Here is a 23,498-nt window from a genome sequence, read left to right as displayed (position 1 = left end):
TTTTACAGCCAAATGATCCATTGTATGATTATTCCACATCTGATTATTTCCATTCTTTGGCTATTATGTATTGTGTTGTTATGAACATTTATATACAAGTTTCTGTGTAGACATAAGTTTTCATTTCTCTTGGGTATATTTCTAGGAGTAGAATGGGTGGGTGAGTCATGGATGCTTAACTTTTTTTTCTCTTTTTTTTCTTTTTTAAGAACTGCCAAACTCTTTTTGAAAGTGCCTGTGCCATTTTATACTCCCTTTAGGAGTGTATACACGTTCCAGTTCTCCACATCTTCACCAACAACTGTTATCTTTTTTATTCTTTTTTTTTTTTTTTTTTTTTTTTGGTACCAGGGATGGAACTTGGGTCCTTGCGCTTGTGAGGCAGGCGGTGGAACCACTGAGCTAAATTCCCAGCTCTGTCTTTTTTATTATAGCTATCCTAATAGGTATGATGTGGCATCTCACTGTCATTTTGATTTGAAATTCCCTGATGGTTAGTGGTGTTGGCCATTCTTTTGTGTGCTTATTAACCATTCATATGTCTTTAGAGTAGTGTTGATTTAGGTCCTGTGGCTGTTTTAGTTGGGTGTTCTCTCATTACTGAGTAGTATGAGTTCTTATGTTCTGGATCCAACTTCTCTAAGATATATAATTTGAAAATACTTCCTCTCTGTGGGTTATCTTTGCACTTCCTTGGTGGTATCTTTTGAATCAGAAAACTTTTTTTATGAAGTGCAATTTATGTTTTCTTTTGTCTTTTGTGATTTTGGTGTCTTACCTAAGTCATTGTATAACCTAAGGTCATAAAGACTTATGTGTTTTCTTCCAAGAATTTTATAGTTTTAGGCTGCACAAAGTGGCATACACCTGGCATATAATCCCAACACTGCTGGAGGCTGAAGCAAGAGGATCCGAAGTTCAGGTCCTACCTGAACAACTTAGCAATACCCTGTCTCAAAATAAAAAGGTGTAGAGTGGTAGAGGTGTAGTTCAGTAGTAAACAATATCTGGGTTCAGGCACTAGTAGTGAGGGGATGTCTTAGTTACTTTGCTCACTGCTGAGACAAAAATACCTAACCCCCAATTTAAAGGAGCAAGAGTTTATTTGGCTTACAGTTGATAGAGGTTTCAGTCCATAATCGGCTGGCTCCAAGGCAGGGTGGCACATGCAGGGGGACAACACTTCATGGCTGGTGAAAGGTAGCAAAAAGAGCAAGGGACCTTAAGAGTGTCTTTCTGTCCCTTTTATCTTATCCAGACTACTTAAGGTGGATACTTAGTACTCACAACATTAATCCTAATGCCCTTGAGCCTAGCATTGCACTACGAATGAATTCCAGCGTCACACACTGTAGATCCAGCCACCTGTGAAGAAATCTCACGTATGACCGCATGAAGCTTTGGGGGAACATCTAAACACAAGCCATAACAGGGAGAAAAAAAGAATTTTTTACTTATAGCATTTAGATCTGTGATCCATTTTGAGTTAATTTTGATATATACTATGCGATAGAGGTAATTTTATTTTTTTTGGTATTGGGGATCAAACTCATGACCTTGCGCTTGCAAGGCAGGCACAGTGCCAGTGAGCTAAATCACCGACCCCCAGGGGTAATTATTTTAATATTTATCTTTTTCTGATTATGGAAGTAATAGATGCTTATTGCAGAAACCCTATATAAAGCACAAGAATATAAAGAAGAAAAAAATTCTTAAGGTTTTTACAACCAGAGACACATTAACGTTTTTATCAACCTTTCCAATTTCTTTCATGTTTATATATTTGTAAATGTTAATATCCAACTATAAATATTTTGAAATAAACTGCTTAATTTGAGTGTGAATTATTGATGAATTATCATCAAGTGGACATTTTGGTAAGTACCATTTAATTGAAAATTGAACCGTAATTGAAAATTCAGCTGTAATAAGGGTCCTCCAGAAGTCCTTTTCCTCTCCCATTTATGTCTTTGTTTACGTGTGTGTGTGTGTATGTGTGTGTGTCTGTTTGTTTTATAATTTATTACAGCATGAGCATTTTCTCGTGTCAGTAAAACTTCAAAACTGACTTTTCTCTCTTCCCTTGTTGTAGGGGTGTGTGTGTGTGTGTGTGTGTGTGGTACTTGGGATTGAACCTAGGCCCTTTCCTTTATGCTACATCCCCAGCCCTTTTTTATTTATTCTGAGATAGGGTCTCATTAAGTTGCTCGATTGCCTGGTTATGGCTCGAAGTTGTGATCCTCCTGCCTCAGCCTCCCAAAGTGCTGGAATCACAGGCATCTAGCACCACACCCAGCCAAAACTGATTTCTCATAGCTGTAAAGTCTTGCATTGTGTGACTTTACTTTCTTCGACTTAACCATTCCCTGGTGTATGTCCCCATTTTCAGCCTGTCGTTTTCCTAGATGTCCTGGGAAGCATAATTTCTAGGAGTTAGAGGTCTTTGTCAGGATCGCACTTTAGTTCTGGGTGGACACCTGTACCTGTCTGAATAAGTGGATCTGTCTGTGTCTAGCCCTGTGATTGCTGCACAATTTTCAGACAATCTGATTCGGCCATTCCTCATCCACATCATGTCTGTGCCTGCTCTCGTGACTCATCTCAGTACAGTGACCCCTGAGGTAAGTGGACATGGTGAGTTTCCCAAAAATTCAGTTTGCCTTTTGGTTTTTTCCTTCTTAGAATTTAAAAGATAAAATGATTTCTCTGCTAATTCTCACTCGTTCCCCTGCTTTTCTTCTAAGCCAGTAGCCACTATGGGCACACTTATGATAGCAGCCCAAAGAAGTAGGTTCTCGTTTTTGTCCTTTTTCTCCTTGGTGCCTGATAGTGTGTACCGCATAACTAAGGGTGATCTGTAAACAATCAAATTCGTGCCCTGGTGGGAAACTCCTCTTGTCATCTCCCACCTTAACAGCCTCCCATTGTTTGCAGCGTCTCACTGTTTTAGAATCTCATGACATGCTTCGTAAATTCATCATATTTTTAAGAGATGAAGATCGATGCCATGACATATGTGAAAATTTAGAAGGATGCCATACACTCTGTCTAATGGGTGAGTATTGGTGGTTGGAATTTGATTCTAGCCAGCACAAGAAGCCCGGATCTGTTGCTTTTCACCTGCTTAGAGGTTATCGGTTGTTTTTCATAACAATTTGAAATGTTTACCGTAAAAAAACATGTATTCAGGCAGTTGAAATAGACATGTAAAATTAAAAATTATGTGGAAATGAACCTGGGAAGCTAGATAAGTGACTGTAGGTGGGCATTCGATTTCAGCTTTCTGGGAGCCAAGGGAAAAATGAAAACGTAAGTTGCCTGGATAATTCATATTTCAAGAGAGAATGGAGGGGGCACTTAGGTGGGGCTTAGATCAGCGCAGCACCTGCTTCACCTGTTTCAGTGTTATCATTGTTGACGAAGGATTTGTGGGTAGAAGCATTTAGAATCAGTGGTGATGAATAATTCTCATTGCCTAATGAGAAGAACTTCAGATGGAAAAAGATTCTTGTGGCTAAATTGTAAGGGGAATATCTGACAAGAGTCTTCACCCAAGGAGTATTAAAGAACTTTGGTGAACACTGAAGAGTGATTTCCCAGGACATTCAGTTATTGTCATTTCTTGTGTTACTCTTGATTTTTAAATATTAATATAATATTAAAGTGTTATACTAGGTAAATATCACATAACTTTGTGTATCTGACATTTTACATGTGTTTTTTATGTAATGCTCATGGAGAGTGGGAATCATTATTTCAGTCTTGCAGATAAGGAAACAGATTCAAGAGGTGGGTTGAGAGCCATGCAGCTCATCCTCAGCAGAGCCAGGATTTGAAGTTAGGTTGGCCTCTTTCTTACTCCTGCACCCATACTGTGGTCTCCAGCACTGCACTGGCAGGCACCCCTCACATGGACTCTCCTCCTGCACATACACTGTGGCTGCCTAAGCCACAGAGAGCAGGGCTCAGCCTTCTCTCTTTGCAGGCAACATCCTACAGTTGGGCTCCCTCAGCCCCCAAGTGTTAGAGGAGGAGACAGACGGGTTTGTGAGCTTGCTCACCCAGATGCTGTGCTACTGTCAGAAGTACGTGTCCCAGAAGAAATCCAACCTGACCCACTGGCACCCTGTCCTCGGCTGGTTCTCCCAATCTGTGGATTATGGGTAAGCACTGCTGCCTTCTTGTCTCTCCCTAGCACTTCCCCTTCTTCCTTCTTCCAGCTTTTCTTGTTTTGTTTCTTAAAACAAAAATAGTACGTCTTCATTGTATAAAATAGAGATAAAACCAAAAGAGAATAAAAACTATCCTTCCATTTTTTTCCTATCTTGATAGTTTTTTTACAAAAGTGAGCATAAGATGTTGAATTTTGTTCTTTTCATTACTAAGTTATGAACCTCATCTATCAATATTTTTTCTTCTTCAGTATCCCTTTCATTGATTGATTAGACTACCCTATTTTGGAGATGTTGAAACAAGACAGATAATTGAAAGGAATAGAATTTACCCCAGATCCTTTTCAAGAAGTGGAATATAAACCTTAAACATTTTAATTGGGAACTCAAAAGTGTTAGAAACACTACCTTGGAATACTAAAGATCAGCTAAGGCAGCAACACAAACATGCGATGAGTGTGCTGGGCTGAGATGAAACTAACTAAGGTCACTGACATCCAGCTGTTTTCCAGTCAGATGTCTGCTAGGGCATAGGGTCCCTGGCAGGTACTGGAGGGAAGGAAATCCCTAGATTTGCTCCCTTTTCCTTGTACCTGAGTGGCATCATTGAGTCCTGTCTATTTAAAAAGACTCATTGCCTAGGACAGCCCACCCAGCATGATGGCCCCACCTGTGATGTGTGCTTGGAGTCAGGAGGGGTATTGGGGGCCAAGGTGGGGCAACATAGCTCCTTCACAGACAGTAGGTTCTTAGCTCCCAGCCTGCTCCCTGAGTGCCTTTGGACAACTTGCTTCACCCCAGCTTTGTCATCTGAAATGTGAGATAATCATCAGAGTGCCTCTGGAAGGATTGAACAAACAAGACCGTGCAAAAGACCTGCTACTAGGCCTAGTGTGTGCTCTGTAGGTGGAAGCTGTCACCATCACGACAGTGTGACAGGAGCCAGTTTAGGACCTGAGCAGTGGAGGGATGTCAGTAGGTTCCAGGAACGAGGGTGGTACTGAGGTACAGCCTAGATGGAGAGAGGACACTGCCCCAGAAGCAAGGAAATGTGAGGAGGCATTGAGTCAGCTAGATGTAGGGCCACAGCTGCAGGCCAGCTGGAAGGAGGGCAGCACAGCCAGCATGAGAAGGCTTTTGCTTACCCAGTGATAGGAGGCTGTCCCCACGACGTTTGTGATGTATGGAGCTTATGGATCTGGGAGAATCAGTGACACTCCTGGCAGTCAGTAAGTTTGAGTGCAGCGATGGACAGATGAAGATTCAGTGCCTTCAGTATCCCCAGCCCTCAGTGTCAATTTATTGGTTCCATTTCTTATTTTTCTTACTATCTTCTCTGCTATACTAAGTGCCAGGCCTGAGCTACACCTCCAAGTGGAAGGTCCACTGGGAAGTAGAGTAGACTGTCCCCAGTCAAGCAGTGGTGGAGCTGACACACCCTTCTCCTGCTCTCTCCCAGCCTCAATGAGTCAATGTACTTGATCACCAAACAGCTGCAGTTCCTGTGGGGAGTGCCTCTCATCCGCACCTTCTTCAGTGACATCCTGAGCAAGAAGCTGCTGGAGCACCAGGAGCCAGCCCCTGCACAGCCGGCATCCCCACAGAATGTGCTTCCAGTGAAGAGTGAGTGGCTGAGCCAGTCTGCCAGGGCTCTTCTGGGCCCAAGGGCAGCTTCTGACTTCCATGTGGATGTTCCACTTTCTGCCATGCTCTAACTTCTCCCAGAGACTCCGAGTCTGCTTAAATCAAGTCCCCACTTAACAAAACAGTGAGGCCAGGGAGATACAAATCAGTGATCATGTACCTAGAATATCCACTGATGCCTATTCCATGAGGGCCATGTGACTATCTCTGAGCTTTAGTTTGGCCATGAGCTTTGTAGTAGCCAAAATGAAAAGGGTTATGTGCACTCCATTCTCGTCACCAGAAAGAAAGAAAGAAAAAGACCTGTTTCTTAGGGGATATGGTACTTTGCTAAGTTTTTAATCATAAAATGAATCCCATGTGGGGCTTCTTATAAAGAAGCCATTGAATCACAGACCAGCACCTCAGCAGCACCCTTACTGCAGGGTCAGAAGCAGTTACCATGGAAAGGTTTCTTGTTGCCCATTCTGATCAAAGTTAAGAAAATGCAAACTGGATGTGATGGCACACGCCTCTAATTCCAGCATTCTCAGAGGCTGGGGTAGGAGGATCACAAGTTCAACCCCAGCCTGGGTGACTTAGCAAGACTCTGTCTCAAAAAAAAACGGCTGGGGATATAGCTCATTGTGAAAACCCTGGATACAATCCCCAGTACAAAAAAAAACTAGGGAATTTATTTTATTTATTTATTTATTAAAATTTGGGGGGCAGGGTTTTGAGACAGGGTCTCACTGGGTAATTCAGGCAGGCCTTGAACTCGCTGTGTAGCCCAGGTTGGTCTCAAACTCATGGTGACCCTCCTGTCTCAGCCTCCTGAGTTCTGGGATTACAGGCATCCAGTACCATGCCCAGCCCCCAGAGAAATGTCTTGAGTCCAAGCAGCAGCCCCACTGGCTGGCTCTGTCTGTGAATGTGGACTTCTGTTGAAATGTTCTTCCCTTGACCTGATGGGATCTGACAGATGGCTGAACTTTTGCTTTCATTTCTTCTTTCCTCCATGCCAGGTCTCCTCAAGCGAGCATTTCAGAAGTCTGCATCGGTTCGGAATATTCTCAGGCCTGTCGGGGGTAAGCGCGTTGACTCTGCAGAGGTCCAGAAGGTTTGCGACATCTGTGTCCTCTACCAGACCTCGCTGACAACTCTCACCCAGATCCGCCTGCAGATACTCACAGGTTTGGCGTCCCACAGCTGCTGTGCTTCAAATTTGGCAGACTATTTTTCTTAGCAAAAGTTGACCTTTTATTTTCTTCTGGTTTCCTTGACTTAGAGAGTTGATTTTTGAAGGAGGGCAGTTTTTGAGCTATTCTTTTTAAGAGATTGGTAGGGCTTCCTTTAAGTAGCTCAAGCCAGCCTCATTGAGAGCACTTCTCATTTGTTCCTTACCTGGCTCTTATTTTATTTATGAAGTACAACTTTTAAAAAGTTATTTTTTCTGAGTAGAAAACTGGAAAAGATAGGGAGCAAAAACAAAATGCCACTCTTAATCCCACAACCCACACCCATTCCTGAGTGCATTGCACACATAATATAAATATATTTAAACTGACATACACCATTTTATTCTTTCTTTTCCATTGACCACTTCATAAGTATTTTATCATGTCAACAATTCTTCAGAAACCTCATTTTTATTGGCTGCATGGTATCTCATCTCATGAATAAGCGAAACATTTTCCTTTTTAGCTGAGCAAGGAAGAAAATCCCTCCTGTGAGCACAGAATTGGGCATTGAGGGCTTTTAAATTGCAGTGCAGGAGTCATTGGTATGAATTGGTATTATGAGTACAAAAGGTCCTTGCAAACTGTGAAAGTCAGTCACTACATAAAGGATTAAGAACTTCTGCATTGTACATTTTTTTAAATCCTAAATTACTGCTGCTTCTGCCTTTCACACTTAGTTATTCATTCTTCAAATACTTATAAGTACCTGTGCTTGCAAAGCACTGAGGATTCAGAAGTGAACAAGCTAAGTCAGGGTCTCTGCCCCCAAGAGTATTATAGTCTAGTAGTGGAGTGACATCAGTGTAAGTAGAGTAGATTGCCTAAAATGATGAACACCTTAAGAAACTGAAAACAAGGAGAGTCAGTGTAGACTTAGACTAGAGCAGGATTTCTCAGCCTTGGCAATATTAGCCTTTTGAGCCTGATAAGTCTTTGTTGTAGGGGGCTGTCTTTTGCAATGTAGGATATTTACCAGCCCCTGGCCAAGTAATTCCAGTCAAGTTGTAACAAGCATGTTTCCAGACATGGCTAAATGCCCCCTGAGAGGGGTTTGGTTGAGACCCGTAAGCCTAGTAATAGTGATAGAGATGGAAATGAGGAGGTTTCAAATGTGTTTTAGAGGTGCAGTCTCTAGTCTTACTGGTTGATTAGTTTTGAGGGCACAATGACTAAAGGTTTCCAAAGTGATGCTTGATTTTTGGCCCAAACTCCTGTGGATGGTGGCGCCGTTTGCTAAGCTGAGGAAGCCCATCTGGGGACAGGGCCTGCAGGGACTTGAGAGTTGTGTTAGGCTGTGACAGGTACAGGCAGAGGTATCCAGAAGCCTTTGAGTGTATTGTGGGGGCATCAGCAGAGAGATGAAGTGTAAGGCCTGGGGCAGGCTCCCAAAAGAAAGACCAGAGGGAAGAGGGAAGGGAGGACACCATGCCGGGAGCTTCTTAGTACCTGAAGGTTTGGCAGCATCTTGGCTAAGAGGATTTTGAGATTACCACCTTTGTCTGCTTTGTGAGATGAGATCACATCTAAGCTCATTTTCCCAAGTAAGGCAATCCAAAAATAAGGTTTTTGGCCAACATGAAAGCACATACTTTTTTTTTTTTTTTTCTGGTACTGGGTATCAAACTCAGGACCTTGTGCTTGCGAGGCAGGCACGGTGTCACTGAGCTAAATCCCATGCTGAAAGCACATACTTTTAAGAGTGAAAGATTAGTCTATTCTTTTTTTTTTCTTTGGCGGTACTGGGGATTGAACTCGGGACCTTGCGCTTGCGAGGCAGGAGCAGTGCCACTGAGCTACATCCCCAGCCCTCTGAAAGACTAGTCTAAAATGTACATATGATATTCAGTCTATTAGTTTAGCTGTATATATCTTAAGTCAGATTATAGAACATAGCATATTTGTTTTAAAAATAGTATTTCTTTACTCCCACATTTTGTTCATGCTCCTCATGTGCCTTGACAGCACTAGAGCTCTGCTGGTCCTCTGACACCTCCCTCCAGGGCCTAGCATCCCCACTTGTGTCACTATTGAACCATTGTTTGTGGCTGTGACTATTTCAGTCTGCACCATGAGTCTCATAATATGAGGACAGTTGCTTTTCTTCTTTATAATCCCCACAATGTAACTACTTACTGTTTCATTTTTTAACCTGTTTTTAAATTAAGAGGTTTCTGTAGACTTTAGTGTGCATTTTAGACATGGACTGTCTAAAAACTAGTTATGAGCTGAGCACCTATATATCCATCAACCTAGTGAAGAAACTTTTGCATTTTAAAAGCTTCTTTATAACTACATTTTCCTAACCTTGAAAGTGTGAGATCAAACCTTTAGGAGTAATAACTCAATGGATTCTACATTTCTTTACCTCCTTTACAATTCCTTCAGTTCATCTCTAAGCATCCTTAAGTAGCATTGAATTCTCCACATGCCTCCTCCAGACTATTGTATCTTCCCCAAACAGTTCTTTCACAACTAAATAATTCAGTGTACTCTATAAAGTGAGAAGGCTCAAGTAGAAGTGACTGCTTTTCTGAGAAACATACCCTGCCATATGTTCAGCAACACATGGTGTTTCAGATCCAGACTTTCTAAGTCACTATGTATCTGCATTATTAGACTTAAAAATATACCAGTGATGTACCTCATGTGTCTGAGACCTTGTAGCCATCAGAAAGCTGACTTAGAATGTCCTCTGCTTCACCTTTTGCTTCCCTAGAGTTAGTCTTATATAATATGTCAGACTGTCTCTGCTACAATCATTCATTGCTTTCTCATTTTTAATACAGAATAATAGTAGTTGCCAGGAAAACTTTGCTAACTGAGGATGGGCCTGCAAGATGGTTTAAGGCAGGGGTCAGCCCATGAGCTAAAGCCAGCCCACTTCTTATTTCTATAAATAAACTTTTACTAGAACACAACTGAATCCATTCGTTTACATCACGTCTATCAGCTGCTTTTATGCTCATTGACAGCACCGAGCAGTTGTGACAGTGCTAACCTAACTTGGTTTGAAGATGCCTCCATACTCTTGAGTCCTTCCCTAATGAACATGAACCAAACTCTTAACTTAGCAGTCCACTGCCTTACTCAGCCGGCCACCTCATCCCACTCAAACCTTAAGTATGTAAACTAACTGAAAGCCTAACTTAAGGGAATACTTTTGTAACAAATAGCTGAGTCTAAGCCAGTCATAGCAGCAGTTTTCAGTCAACCATAGGCAGCCTGCTTACCAGAGCGTGTTCAAATAAGGAAAGTGCTGAGCTGTGATAAACGCTGTCTGCACACCTTCAGAGCAGAACTCTCTGAACCTGTTCTGATCCTGCTGACTGCATGGTATGTCACCTGTAACTCTGCTAAATTCAATTTGTCTCAAATTTTTATTTTAACAATAGAAATCATCTGGCCCATGAAGCCTAGCCCTTTCTAGAAAAACTTGCTGATCCCTGTTAAAACATAATTACTCACACTGGTCCGGGTTCTTTTCCTGGCTCTGACATTTATTGACTGTGTGGTCTTGGGCAAATCATTAAGCTTCTCTGTGCTTCAGTTTTGTCTCTTATAAAATGGAAATGACATTGCACTGGGCACCATGCTGCACACCCATAATCCCAGCTACTCGAGGCTGGCACAGAAGGACTGCAAGTTCAAGGCCAGCCTGGCCAACTTAGCCCCTGTTTCAAAATAAAAAATTTTAAAAGGCCCCAGGTTCAATTCCCAGTACAGGGAAAACAATGGGATGACATTGGGTTTCACAAGCAGAAATGAGCCAGTGCTTGCCAAATGTTTAAACTGGTGTCTGACACACAGTAAGCACCTATTAAGCATTAGCTGTTATTATCATTGTGATTCTCAGGGTGATAATGCTTGTCCTAATTGCACCTTCTTCTCACGCACATTAAATGATCACTAATGGATTTAAGTGTTTTGTTTTCCCATTGAAAAGGAGAAATAACAGATGAGACGGAGCCCCCACCTGAAGCTTGGGTTTCTCTATCCTTTTCCAGGTCTCACTTACCTTGATGACCTGCTGCCCAAACTATGGGCATTTATCTGTGAGCTGGGGCCCCACGGAGGCTTAAAGCTCTTCTTGGAATGCCTGAACAATGACACTGAAGAGTCCAAGCAGCTCTTGGCCATGCTGATGCTGTTCTGTGACTGTTCCCGGCACCTCATCACGTAGGTTGACTGCTGTGGGGCTGAGTACCTTTCCTAGAATTTACAGAGATCAAACTACAGTGTCAGGAAGCAAGTAATGGCTGACAATTACTGAATATATTAGGCAGGGTATGTGGCCGGGTCATTAGGAGAACTAGACGGGAGCACATGCCTATAGCCCAGCTACTTGGGAGGATGACATAGAATCACTTGACCTCGTGAGTTCCAGACCAGCCTGAGCAAGATGGTGAAACCCTGTCTCAAAAGAAAAAAATTAATGACAAGAAAACATTTGCAAAGCAAGCAGCGTGTACTAGGTGCTCAGGAATGGTTCCGTCTTTTCAGGACAGCTAGGTCAGTACCACTGAGTGTGGGCTTTGGGGTCTCCTGGAAATGGGTTCAAATCATAGCTCAGCCATTGATTCACTGTGCTGGGTAAATCACTCGAAAATCTGAGGGTCAGAGAGCCAGGGTCCAAAACCTGGCTCAGCCATTTACTGTGATACCCTGGGCAAGAGATCAAGGGATTCCACCTGTCTGCTCTGAGATTCTGTTTCCTCATCTATAAATTGGAATAACAACAGCACCCACCTTTTAGGCATGTGGTAAAGATGAAAAGAGATCATTAATGCCAAGTGTTCGGCACAGCCCTGGCACACTGGAGGAGTTTGTTATGTGCTGGCTATTATTATTATCAAGCTGACCCTGGGCAAGTTGCTTAACCTCTCTTGAGCCTCTGTTTGCTTGTTAATAGAATGGAGGTAATATTACCGATGTGATAAAGGGTAAGTGAGAAAAGGAATGTCAGCTACTTAATAAAGTGAATAAAGTCTGGCACAAGGTAGGAAGTTAACAAATGGTTTGCTTCTTAAACTTACATGTTTACTTATATATTTGGCATTAAGTCCACCTTTTCCCAAAAGGTTGGTGAAGAATTGTAAGATAGAATGCACCTCAGGCAATTATGTGTAGCTACAAGACCTTAGCAGGAAGAGATCAGGGATGAGTAAGTGGAAGGTTGGGTAAGCATCGTGGAGGAAGGGGCTCAGTTTCCAGATGGAGGTGAGAGCAGACTCTGTAGCAGCTGGAATACACCATTAGTTGCTGAGTCAAAGGTAACCCAAGAGGGCCTGGGGATTTAGCTCAGTGGTTCCTGCGCCTACCTCAAAAGTGCAAGGTCCTGAGTTCAATCCCCGGTACCAAAAAAAAAGGTGACCTGAGAGTGAGTCAAATTCTAAAGTGTATTGAGTGGTTTTAGTAAATTTTCAGTTAGAGTTGTGTCTCACCTGTTCATTCATTCATAACTTCTTTCAGACATCTCTTCATTCATTCATAAATTCTTATCAGGTGTCACAGTGTCTGTCCCAGATGTAGACTAAGGCTCCACAACTTTTTCAGTAAGCACAGACTCAGTCAAGAGCCCTTCACATTCAGGCATCAGTGAGGCATGAATGCAAGCATAAAGTAAGGTATCACAGATCTTTATGAGTAAGAGAAATACAAGCACAGAGCTTTTTTTTCCCCTTAATCTTTAAAAATCTTTTATTATGGACAATTTCAAATAAATAGAAAGTAAAATAATGAAACTTCATGTGCTATCACCAGCTCAGCAGTTTTGCTCCATCTAAATGCCTACTCACTCTCCTCAGATTTCTTTGAAGCAAATCTTAGACATTATATTTTACCTGAAGTATCTAAAAATAGAGCTTACTTAACATTATTTGTTTCCCCTAAGAAACTGTAAGATAGCATATTATTTTCCTTCTCTTGAGAAATTCTGAATAATTTTCTGACTTAGGATCCTTGATGACATTGAAGTGTATGAAGAACAAATTTCATTCAAACTGGAAGAGCTGGTCACCATATCCTCTTTTCTGAATTCCTTTGTGTTCAAGATGATCTGGGATGGAATCGTAGGTAAGGTAAAGGTATCCACCATCGTTTCACTGATGCTGAACCCAAGGAGGCTAAAGAGTCTGTAACATCAGCTGGTTCTTAGCTTTATTGTTTACCAGTTAGTAGAAAATGCACATTTATTCATATGACTGGAAGTTTTAATTCGCAGTCTCTCTGACCTCTTTTTTGTTTTTGCAGAAGTCTCATGTCTCACTCTCCCAGGCATCCTTCAGGACTTGCATATTTGTGTCAAAGATTATTAATGATGATTCCCTTTACCCTGACTCTCCTTTTGATTACTGATGTTGATTTCCATGAGGATAAAATGTGTGCCAGATGAGAGTCCACCTCCTGAAGTGTTTCCAGTTGCACAGTACTGCGCTCCTTAGAGTAAAAGCTCCTTTGGGTGGTGTATGGTAGAAGGCAGTGTGAGTGACTGTCTAAGAGATGCCAGGCCCTGCAGACATTTAGGACATTCTCAGAGGGTCTTTTAATCCCTTGAGTTCCACGGACATTTCAAAGCAAGAGAGTTAGACTTGCTGAGGGTCTCAGGAGACAAGGACTGTCCTCCCTCCCCTCCACCTCTCACCCCTCTCCCACAGATGTGACTCACCTGTTTGTTTCCTCCATAGAGAATGCCAAGGGTGAGACTTTGGAGCTGTTCCAGTCCGTCCATGGGTGGCTAATGGTGCTGTATGAGCGGGACTGCCGGAGGCGCTTCGCCCCTGAGGACCACTGGCTGAGAAAGTAAGCATCAGGGTAGAGAGAGGCTCGTGGCAGCTGGGGCCTCTGTCATGGCCCATGGCGGAGGGCCTTTTTTCCTCCATCCTGTCCATCCATCTGCAGAAAGAGCTCCTTTGCTATGACGCACCTGTAAGGGTGCATCATCTAGCACCCTTCTATTACACTAGTATGATTAGAGTTAATTAAGGGCAACAAAGCCAGACCACTCTCAGAAGGTGTTTCTTATCCAGACTGAGATGAGAAGGTCTTTGAGTTGATCTGAGTTATCGGGTGTGACAGTTACATGGCAGGTTTTTATCAGCAGAATGACCAGGGTCAAAACTGCTTTCAGGGTTTTTTTTGTTGGGGGGAGGGGGGATCCTCTGCCAGTGCCTAAACAAACTTAAGACCATGTCAGGTTGGGCATGGTGGTGCATGCTATAATCACAGCACTCTGAAGATCACAAGTTCAAGCAACTTAAATTCATGAGACCCTGTCTCAAAATTTTAATTAAAAAGAAAAGGTTGGGGATGCAACTCAGTGCAAAGGCCCCAAGTTCAATTGTGTATAGCACCACCACTGCCCCCATAAAAAGATGTCACCATTGCTAGAGATGACATGTCACCTCTGGAGCTCTGGCACCAGAGCAGGACCTCGAAAATGCTGTAAGTGGCCAGATAGTCTTAGGTGCTGTGGACCAGTCTGTGTTGCAGCTGCTCCCTCTGCTGTTGTAGCATGAATGACAACAACTAGGAACAGTGAATATGTGAATGAACAGGTGTGGCTGGGTTCCCATAGAATTTTCAAAGGCAAGATTTGGCCCCCTCCACTGGTTTTCCTGTTTTAATAATCAGTAACTCATATCTTTTTAAGGGATCTCAAACCTAGTGTGCTCTTCCAAGAACTTGACAAGGACCGGAAGCGCGCCCAGTTGATCCTGCAATACATCCCTCATGTCATTCCTCACAAAAACGTGAGTGGCACTCAGAGCTGGGCTCCTAACATGTTCTTCTGTTCCACATGGTTCTTGACCTCTCATCCTGTGATTGCAGTTTGAAATGAATATATGACATCATTTAGTTTGCGAACACAGTGGTGATCTATCTTACCCTGTAAGGCTGTACTGGGTGCTAGGGCTGCAGAGATGGAGAAGGCAGTGTCAACCAGCAATTCAGGTGCAGTGGTACATGTGCTGTGGGAATGGGGGAAATAGGTCAGGAGAGAGCACCACAAGTGAAAGTGCATAGGACTTAAAGGCCAAGGGTGAGAGAGAAGGGAGATGTATGGTGTGGTTGAAGAGGTACATAGAAGGGAGTCAAATGGAGCTGAGGAAGTTTGTAGGAACTAGAACAAGAAGGGCCTTAGCAACCAAGGCTAGCAGCTTGGATTTTAACCAAAGCCATTACCAGATTTTAAGCATAGGAAGCTCCTGGTCAGAGCTATATTTTCTTTTTTCTTTTTTTTTCTTTTTCCTCAGTACTAAGACTTAAACTCAGAGTCTCACACATGCTTGACAGATGCTATACCTCAACCCTTTTTTTTATTTTTGAGCATCTCAGTAAGTTGCCCAGGCTGACTTTGGTCTCTCAAGTAGGTGGGATTATAGGCATGAACCAACACATCCAACTCAGAGCTATAATTCAGAAAGAACATTCTGGCTTGATGTAGAAGACTGTCTAGAGGCAGAGCCATTAAAGCCAGCTGGCCTGCACTAGGGAGGGGCTGTTGGGATAGAATAGTGATCAAGCCAAAAGACATTTAAGAAGCTAGCACCTAATGCCTTGGAGACTGACATTCAGAGAGCCAGGAAGGGGGAATAGAGGTAGTTTCTGGATTATTGCCTGGAGTTGGGAGCACTGTCCCTGAAGAAGAAACAGAAACAGGGCCTGGTCCTGGACATGGTGGTGAGTTCAGCTTTAAGTGGGTAGGATATGAGGTAGCTGTGGTCCCTGGTGGCTCTAGAGCCTAGGAGAAAAGCTGAGGCTGGAGGGAGACTGCATGTGGGCAGCTCCCAGCTCTCCTGCCTGCACTTACCAACATGAGGGAGGAAATCAGACCTTGGGAGAGGGCTAGGCTCATTTGACATGTCACTTGAAAGGCTGCTAAGAGGAGAGGAGGAATCCAGGGAAGGAACGAGACCAAGAGAGTGTTATGCCGAGCCCAAGGGGATGAGAGAGACTTGAGAAGGGTCAACCGCTGTGGCAAGAGTGTCCAGAAGGTGCAGAAAGTATTGTTCCCATCCCTGGTGAGCAGTGGGCACTCTGCACTGCCTGCTGACTTCTTTGACCATATTGTGCCTTTTCAGGAGAGGCTCCCAAGAGCCTAGCGGTGCCTTTTCTTGCCTGTCCTCTATTTTTTTCTTTCTCTTTTTTTCCCCCAAAATAGACATAGTTTTTGAAAAGAGCATAAATCCCATTTTTGTAAATTAAATCTCACTTTTCATAGGTACTTAATCCTCACTACTTTTTAACACTATTGTGACTTTGATTTTAGTACTTAGAGTTGCTATTCATTCCTCTTAAGCAGTCATATGCTGCTGTTTAAATTTTTATTGCACTGGGCACACTCAGAAATGAGGGTCCTACAGGTAATTGCTTAGTCAAAAGTGTCTCCTTGAGGGAGCCACACACACACAATTCCTCTGACTCTGCCTTGGATAAGAAACGCACAGCTGGGATTCATCCCAGAGATGTAGGGATGGTTCAGCATACTCAGGTCAATAAATGTAATACACTATATCAACAGAGCCAAGGACAAAAATCATGTGATCATCTCAATAGATGCAGAAAAAGCATTCGACAAAATCCAACACACATTCATGATAAAAACCCTACAAAAAATTGGAATAGTCGGTCTCTACCTCAACCTGACAAAAGCCATTTATGAAAATCCAACAGCCAATATCATACTAAATGGTCAAAAACTGAAATCCTTCACACTAAAATCAGAAACAAGACAAGGATGTCCACTATCACCACTCCTGTTCAATATAGTTTTGGAAACATTAGCCACAGCAATTAGACAAGAGAAAGAAATAAAAGGAATAAAGATAGGAAACAAGAAAGTTAAATTGTCATTATTTGCAGATGACATGATACTCCATAGAAGACCCCAAGAACTCCATCAAAAGTCTTCTAGACTTAATAACTAAATTCAGGGGCCAGGGATTTAGCTCAGTGGTGCCGCTGCCTACCTCGGAAGCACAAGGTCCTGAGTTCGATCCCCAGTACCAAAAAAGAAAATGACCAAATTCAGTAGAGCAGCTGGATACAAGGTCAACACACAAAAATCAATAGCTTTCCTATACACAAACAATAGACTCACTGAAAGAGGAACTGGAAAAATATCTCCCTTCACAATACCATCCAAAAAAATGAAATACCTAGGAATCAACCCAACAAAAGAAATCAAAGACCTCTACTCTGAAAGCTATAGCACTCTGAAAAAAGAGATCAAAGAGGATATCAAAAAATGCAAAGACATCCCTTGCTCCTGGGTAGGAAGAACCAATATAGTGAAAATGGCCATACTTCCAAAATTGATTTGAAGCAGTGTAGATTTGATATAGATTTGATGCAATCCCAATTGAAATTCCAGCAGCATACTTCACAGACCTTGAGAAAACAATCCAAAAATTCATTTGGAACAAGAAGAGATCTAGAATAGCAAAAGCAATTCTAGCCAATAAAGACATGGCAGGGAGTATCACAATCTCCAACTTGCAACTGTATTACAAAGCTACTATAATAAAAACAGCATGGTACTGGCAAAGAAACAGACCCAAGAACCAGTGGAACAGACTAGAAGATGTGGAAACAACTCCAGGCATACTCAGCCACCTCATCTTTGACACCCTCACTGGAGGAAAGATAGTCTCTTTAATAAATTGTAATGGAAAACTTGGGTTTCAACTTGCCAAAGATTAAAACTAGACCTGTATCTCTCACCATGCACTAAACTAAAATTGAATGGATTAAAGATCTAAATATTAAAACGGAAACACTAAACCAGCTGGAAGAGAGGTTAGGTAGAACTCTTGAAGACATTGGCATAGGAAAAGATTTCATAAACAAAATTCAGTTGCATGTGAACTAGCACAATCAACAAGTATCTCTTCTTATTAAAAAGCTGCACAGCAAGAGAAAGCACCAACAGTATGGAGAGTCAACCCACAATGTGGGAAAAAATTTCTACCAGCTGTTCCTCGGACAAAAGTATCTAGAATGTATAAAGAACTTAAAAAAATCAGGCCTCCCAAATGTAAAGACCCAGTCCAAAAATGAGCATCTGAAATGAAAGACATTTCTCAGACAAAGAAGTAGAAATAGCAAATAAACATATGAAAAAAATGTTCAATATCACTGGTCATTGGAGAGATGCAAACGAAAACAATGCTGAGATTCCACCTTACCCCAGAATGGCTGCTATCATGAAATCAATAACAAATGCTGGCGTGGCTGTGGGGGAAAAGGAACCCTTCTCCACTGTTGGTGGGAGTGTAGACTGGTGCAACCACTGTGGAAATCAGTATGGAGATACCTCAAAGAACTAGGATTGGAGGTCCCATTTGACCCAGCTATTCCCCTGCTAGGTATCTTCCCAAAAGAATTAAAAGAATCATACCACAGCCATATATGTGTACCCATGTTCATAGCAGCACAGTTTGTAATCACTAAAACTTGGCAGCCCAGTTGCCCATCAACTAGAGACTGGATAAAGAAAATGTGGTTTTTTTATAAAGTGGAGTACTGCTCAGCCATAAAGAAGAAATTAGAGACATTTATAGCTAAATGGATGCACATTAAGGCAGTACTCTTAAGTGAAATGAATAAGACACATGTGTAAATACTGAATAGTTTCTCTGGTGTGAGAAATTGAAAGTGTAAATAAGGATCAAAAGGTATAATAGATAAGGTGAAATAGGAAGAAAAGGTACAAAGGGGAAGGAGAAGTAGGAGGGCTAGGGAAAAGGAAAGAAGGGAATGGAATTAATATGAGAAAAAGAAAAATGGAAAAGTCTTTGTAAATAGGGGTGGAGGGATCGAAGAGAGGGCAGGGGAATGGAGAAAAATAAGAACCAAGATATATTATGTAAAGGTACAAATTTCCAATGATGAATGTCATATTGTGTACCTAAAAATGTACCAATAAAATTTAAAAAAAAAAAGAAAGAAAGAAAACTTTGCAAAGCAGGCTGTCTGTGGCTGTACTCTTCCAAAAACAGCATTCTTCATCTTAAGCTGATCGCATTCTCCGTAACTTCTACTGTTGGACCCTGAACAGCTAGCCCTTAAATATGGTTATCTCTAGCCTGAGGACTGTCTCCTGAGGTTCGCAAACAACTCCCATTTCCCTTCTGAGTCTTTGTTTTCCAAGTGTAGCAGTTTTTATTTCTGAGCTATTGCTCCTTTGAGGTAGTCTCCAGCCACTCATCTCCTGGGCTGCCTGTGGTTTGGTGGTGTCTGATTTTAAATGTGGCTCCCCATCCTGGACCTGTGTTTCCGTGAACTCAGCCTTTGACCTTTGCCTTCCATATGCATAGTCTGGAGTCTCTACTCTGAACATGTACAGTGGCATTGGGGCTTGCCAAAGGATATTTACATCTTTGAGAGGAATGCAGTGTGAACTACTAGTTTAGAGTAGTTTGTGATTTTAATATTCATTTGTACTGTCTGTGCATCCAGGCCATATGCTAACCTTTTTTTTTCTCTTTTGGGAATTTTGCTTAAGATTACCATCAAGACTATTTGCTATTGGCTCCTGAAATTCCCTGCCTTGGGGAGACAGGGTCCTTCCTCATCTCCTGGACCTGTTCTGGTACCTGTGGTTGCACAGCAAGTGCACAAGAGCTCCTGCTGTCTCCAGCCATCTGCAGCCTCACTTCCCTCAGGATTGGGAGGTTGCAGCTGCTCTGAGAGATACTACAAACTCTTATATATTGTTAAGTGGTAACACTCACCCACAACCGCCACAGGGTTAAGTGGGTCCTGCTGGAGTGCACAGGACTGTAGTAAGATCTTGCTCTCATCCATTACCATTGCGCCATCTGCCCTAATTGTCGAGCCCGTCCCTTGCCCTTGATCTTACTCCAGTGGTGATTTATAATGCCTTTCCTGGTCTCCTTAATGATTTTTAAAGCCTCAGCTCTATCTTACTCATACAGCACTTCATTCTCTGTGCTTGCTACCAGTTTATGCTCTAACTGTGACTTAAGGTCTTTCCATGGATCTGGTCCCCCTGCTTACTAGCTGTGTGACTTTGGGTGAGTCAGGGTGTCAGCTGCAGAGTGAGGATAATGATGCTTAGCCAGATGTCTGCTGGGTTGTTGAGGTTTCCAGCCATTCAAAGCTGGATGAGCTTCCTTTGAAGCTTCTTCCACATCCTATGGGAATCCAGAGCCTGATCCGGGCTGTCTGTGATTCCTGAGAGACTGGTACTGCCATGCCCCTGCAGTTCTGCTTCTGTGTAACTGCCCCAGTGGATTGACTGGATAGGACACTCATCTTCGACCTCATGCTCCACAAAGTAGCTCCCCTCGTTACAGTGATCATGCTAAAGATTTGGGGTCACAAGAAGTAGTCATGTCACGTACCACACAGCTCCCATGACTTAAATACTCATATAGCTCCCTGTCCTAGAAGAGAGTGGTGGGAGTGTTCTTTAGCTGCATGACCCGCCCACCTCATTGAGTCCTCAATCCCTCTCCCTTCTGGGTGGCCCTGGCACTCTCAGAGCTTGTGGTATTATTCAGAGCACTTCAGTCTTTGTTTCTAAACTTGCAGTGCCTCCCTGAACAATAGTCCCTCTGCCAAATGCCTTCCCCCTCCCCGTCTTAAAGGCCATTGACAATTGTTTCTTCTGTTTCAATCGTATTTTCCTCAGAATTAATATAAGGATTAAGTGAGCATATGCTAGTCTCCCCCCTCCATAGTGCACCCTATTACTATTGTTCTTATTGCCATTTTTACTGTTCTTATTTATGTTTACTAAGGCTCTTGACTTTCAGGGAAGATTCTCATTTGAAATTAAAAAGCACCTGTGGCTGTCATGTGCATTTATTCAGCTGACTTCATTCTCAAGCCCAGGATCGTTCAAAGGATCATGGTTTTCTGAAGGGGCTCCTGGTTGGGCACCATGGAGCAGGCCTGTAGTTCTGCAACTCAATAGGCTGGGGCAGAGGGATTGCTCTAGCCCTGGAGTTTGAGGCCAGCTGGGACAACACAGCAAGACCCCATCTCTTAAAAAAGTAAAAAGTAAAGGCCTCTTCAGAATCTTAAGGCTAAGGGCAGACTGTCCTATTCAAGTCTTCATTGAGAAATATTAGTGGGACAATGGTGTACTTGGGCTACAGAGGAGGCGGACAGAAAGGCCAGGAACTTTTGTACTGTGGGATCATCTTTTCATGTCTGACAGTCAGAAAAATTGCCTGAGTTGTTTCTGTGTTTTTAACTCATAGTATTTTGATTTCCTCTGAAGCAGGCGCAGCTGTGAGAAGCGCCTCTGTACCTTGCTCTGCCACCCAGTTTCTGTGGTGGGTTATTTACTGCGTGAGGAGAATGATTTTCTCCTGGACTGTTCCTAGCTGGGCTCCTGCTGCAGCTTGACTACTTTTTCTGGAGCACTTCTCCCTTGGCATGAGTTCAGCTGTATTTCTAATTTCCAGAAGTGCTCTTGAGAATGTTTAATGTTCTCACAAGACACTATGACCAACAGCACATATCAAGGCATCCCATTCTGGTTGCATCTTAATTTCAGTAATTCTGCAGAGTGGTTTTTGTGGAAATATCATTTGTTGACTCTGTTTCTGTCGTGTCTCCCCCACCCTTGCTCATTTCAGAGAGTTCTCCTATTCCGAAACATGGTTACCAAGGAGAAAGAAAAACTGGGGCTTGTGGAAACCAGCTCTGCTTCCCCTCATGTCACTCACATTACCATCCGACGGTCCCGGATGTTGGAGGTAAGTGGCAAGGCCTGCAGAAGCTGATTGTAAAGAAGTGTGCTCTGTCACATCAGCCCTGTAGTGGATGATCTTTTGTCTCCAAACTGTTCTCAGCATGCCTTGGCCTCATGATCCTGAAATCAAGGCTCCAGGAGCAGACAGGGACCGTTTGTCCTGTAGATTACTCTGAGTAACTGCTAGGTTAAACATACTCTGAATGCTGGGGACCGACCGTGTCTTCTTTTATCCCTGACAGTCTCTGGACTAGAGTGTCAGAGTCCTCATGCCTCTTTCAAATGAGGACAGGAAATCAACTGCAGTGGCTACACTGCTGTTTCCAGGTCTGTACAGACTTCTTTTCCCAGCAGGCACTTTACCCATACTCCTGCCTGAGAAAGTGGTACAGGTGGAATGGGGTGTTACGCTGATTGAGCCATGCAGAGATATGTTTATCACAGAGCTGGAAGGTCTTTCTACATGTAAACTTACAAGATACAAGGAAAGTTGCCCACCGAAGCCAGACCCAGTGTCCGGAGTCAACAGTATATGGCAACTTCATGTAAAGTAGAAATATAGTGGTACCTCAGTTCACGAATGCTTTTGTTTGCAAACAATTTAATTTCCAAACAGAAGCATTTGGCAAAGTTTTTTATTTGTTTGTTTGTTTGTTTGCAAACTCTGCATTGGGTGACAAACATGACCACAGCCATCTTTTATGCATGAAGAGGAACATGGCCATTTTTCCCCAGAATTGTGGAACAAATTAAGTTGTGAACCAAGGTACCACTGTAGTTGCCCTGTCCTCAAATGCGTATCTCTGTATGTCAGAAAATTATCATATTGATTTCTTATGAGGTGAGTGGCAAGGCCTGTGAGAGCCTATCACAAAGTATGCTTTGCCAAGTTAGGATTTTTCATACGCTAACAACAGTCTGCTGAAACACTGTCATAGTAAAATGGGTGTCCCTAAAATAAATTTTTTTTTAATTTTTTAATTAAAATTGTAAATAAAATGGGTGTCCCTTACAACAGCTGTCCCAGTCATGCTACACCCTTCCAGGGGTTGGATAGTGCACAACCTACCCATTTTGTGCTGATCCTGCCAGCAATGGCATTGATGTTTGAGCTGCAAGTCTGCATTCCTAGGAGAGGCTTGGCTTGATTTATTTGCCACATTTGCTCTTTAGACCTGGTATCCCACTCTGGCCACAGTTCCTCATCTGCACGTTCTGTCAGTATAGACAGTCAAGGGGTCTCATGCAGCCCAGGGCCACATAGCCACCCACCAGCACATGCCACCAGACAGCAGCCCTTCCTCCCATATCTTCATCTCTCCCACAGTGCAGCCACACCACGCTTGTGTTGCTTCTTACCAGAGAGCTTTTAGTTCCCCTGACCCTGGTTATTGACACCAGGAGCCGTTGGAAAAGATGGCATGTGTTAAATAGTTGATGTTTTTGACATTCTTAAAAGTAGAGATAAGTCAGGCGTGGTAGTGCATGCCCTCAGGTGGCTGAGGCAGAGGATCACGATTTTGAGGCCAACATGAGCTACGTACCGAGTTTGAGGCTACGTAGCAAGACAAAATAAAGTTTTTAAAGTAGCGATACGGGCACTCAAGTGCTATGAATTAATTTTGTAAGGCACCTGGAAGGTTGGATGATTCCCACTGAATTCAACCTGCGGGCCACTGGTTTGCAACCTCTCCTTTTATTCAAAGAAAGAAGCAGCCTTGGGCTGGGGATTTA

General features: G+C 42.8%; 1 protein-coding gene across 9 annotated transcripts in view; it reads left to right on the top strand.

Moving 5' to 3' along the window:
• The window catches only part of Ube3b (ubiquitin protein ligase E3B), a 64,761-nt gene that overhangs the window by 15,845 nt on the left and 25,418 nt on the right, over positions 1-23,498 (top strand). For all 9 annotated transcript variants that reach the window (XR_002394466.2, XR_002394467.2, XR_015446182.1 and 6 more), the window contains exons 9-18: positions 2,516-2,621; positions 2,935-3,055; positions 3,986-4,163; positions 5,632-5,795; positions 6,821-6,988; positions 11,041-11,212; positions 12,990-13,108; positions 13,720-13,834; positions 14,685-14,784; positions 21,649-21,768. Coding sequence is in view for 6 of the 9 variants with exons in the window: in XM_021257308.2 (XP_021112967.1) it covers positions 2,516-2,621; positions 2,935-3,055; positions 3,986-4,163; positions 5,632-5,795; positions 6,821-6,988; positions 11,041-11,212; positions 12,990-13,108; positions 13,720-13,834; positions 14,685-14,784; positions 21,649-21,768 (1,363 nt within the window). In the remaining 3 variants the exon portion in view is untranslated. The remainder of the gene's footprint in view (positions 1-2,515; positions 2,622-2,934; positions 3,056-3,985; positions 4,164-5,631; positions 5,796-6,820; positions 6,989-11,040; positions 11,213-12,989; positions 13,109-13,719; positions 13,835-14,684; positions 14,785-21,648; positions 21,769-23,498) is intronic.

Source organism: Heterocephalus glaber, unplaced genomic scaffold (genome assembly GCF_053883595.1).
Source record: "Heterocephalus glaber isolate CG9 unplaced genomic scaffold, H.glaber_assembly_v1.0 deba00001687, whole genome shotgun sequence".
Classification (NCBI taxonomy): domain Eukaryota; kingdom Metazoa; phylum Chordata; class Mammalia; order Rodentia; family Bathyergidae; genus Heterocephalus; species Heterocephalus glaber.
The sequence above is the reverse complement of the archived record's forward strand: the minus strand, read 5'-3'. Positions and strand labels throughout refer to the sequence as shown.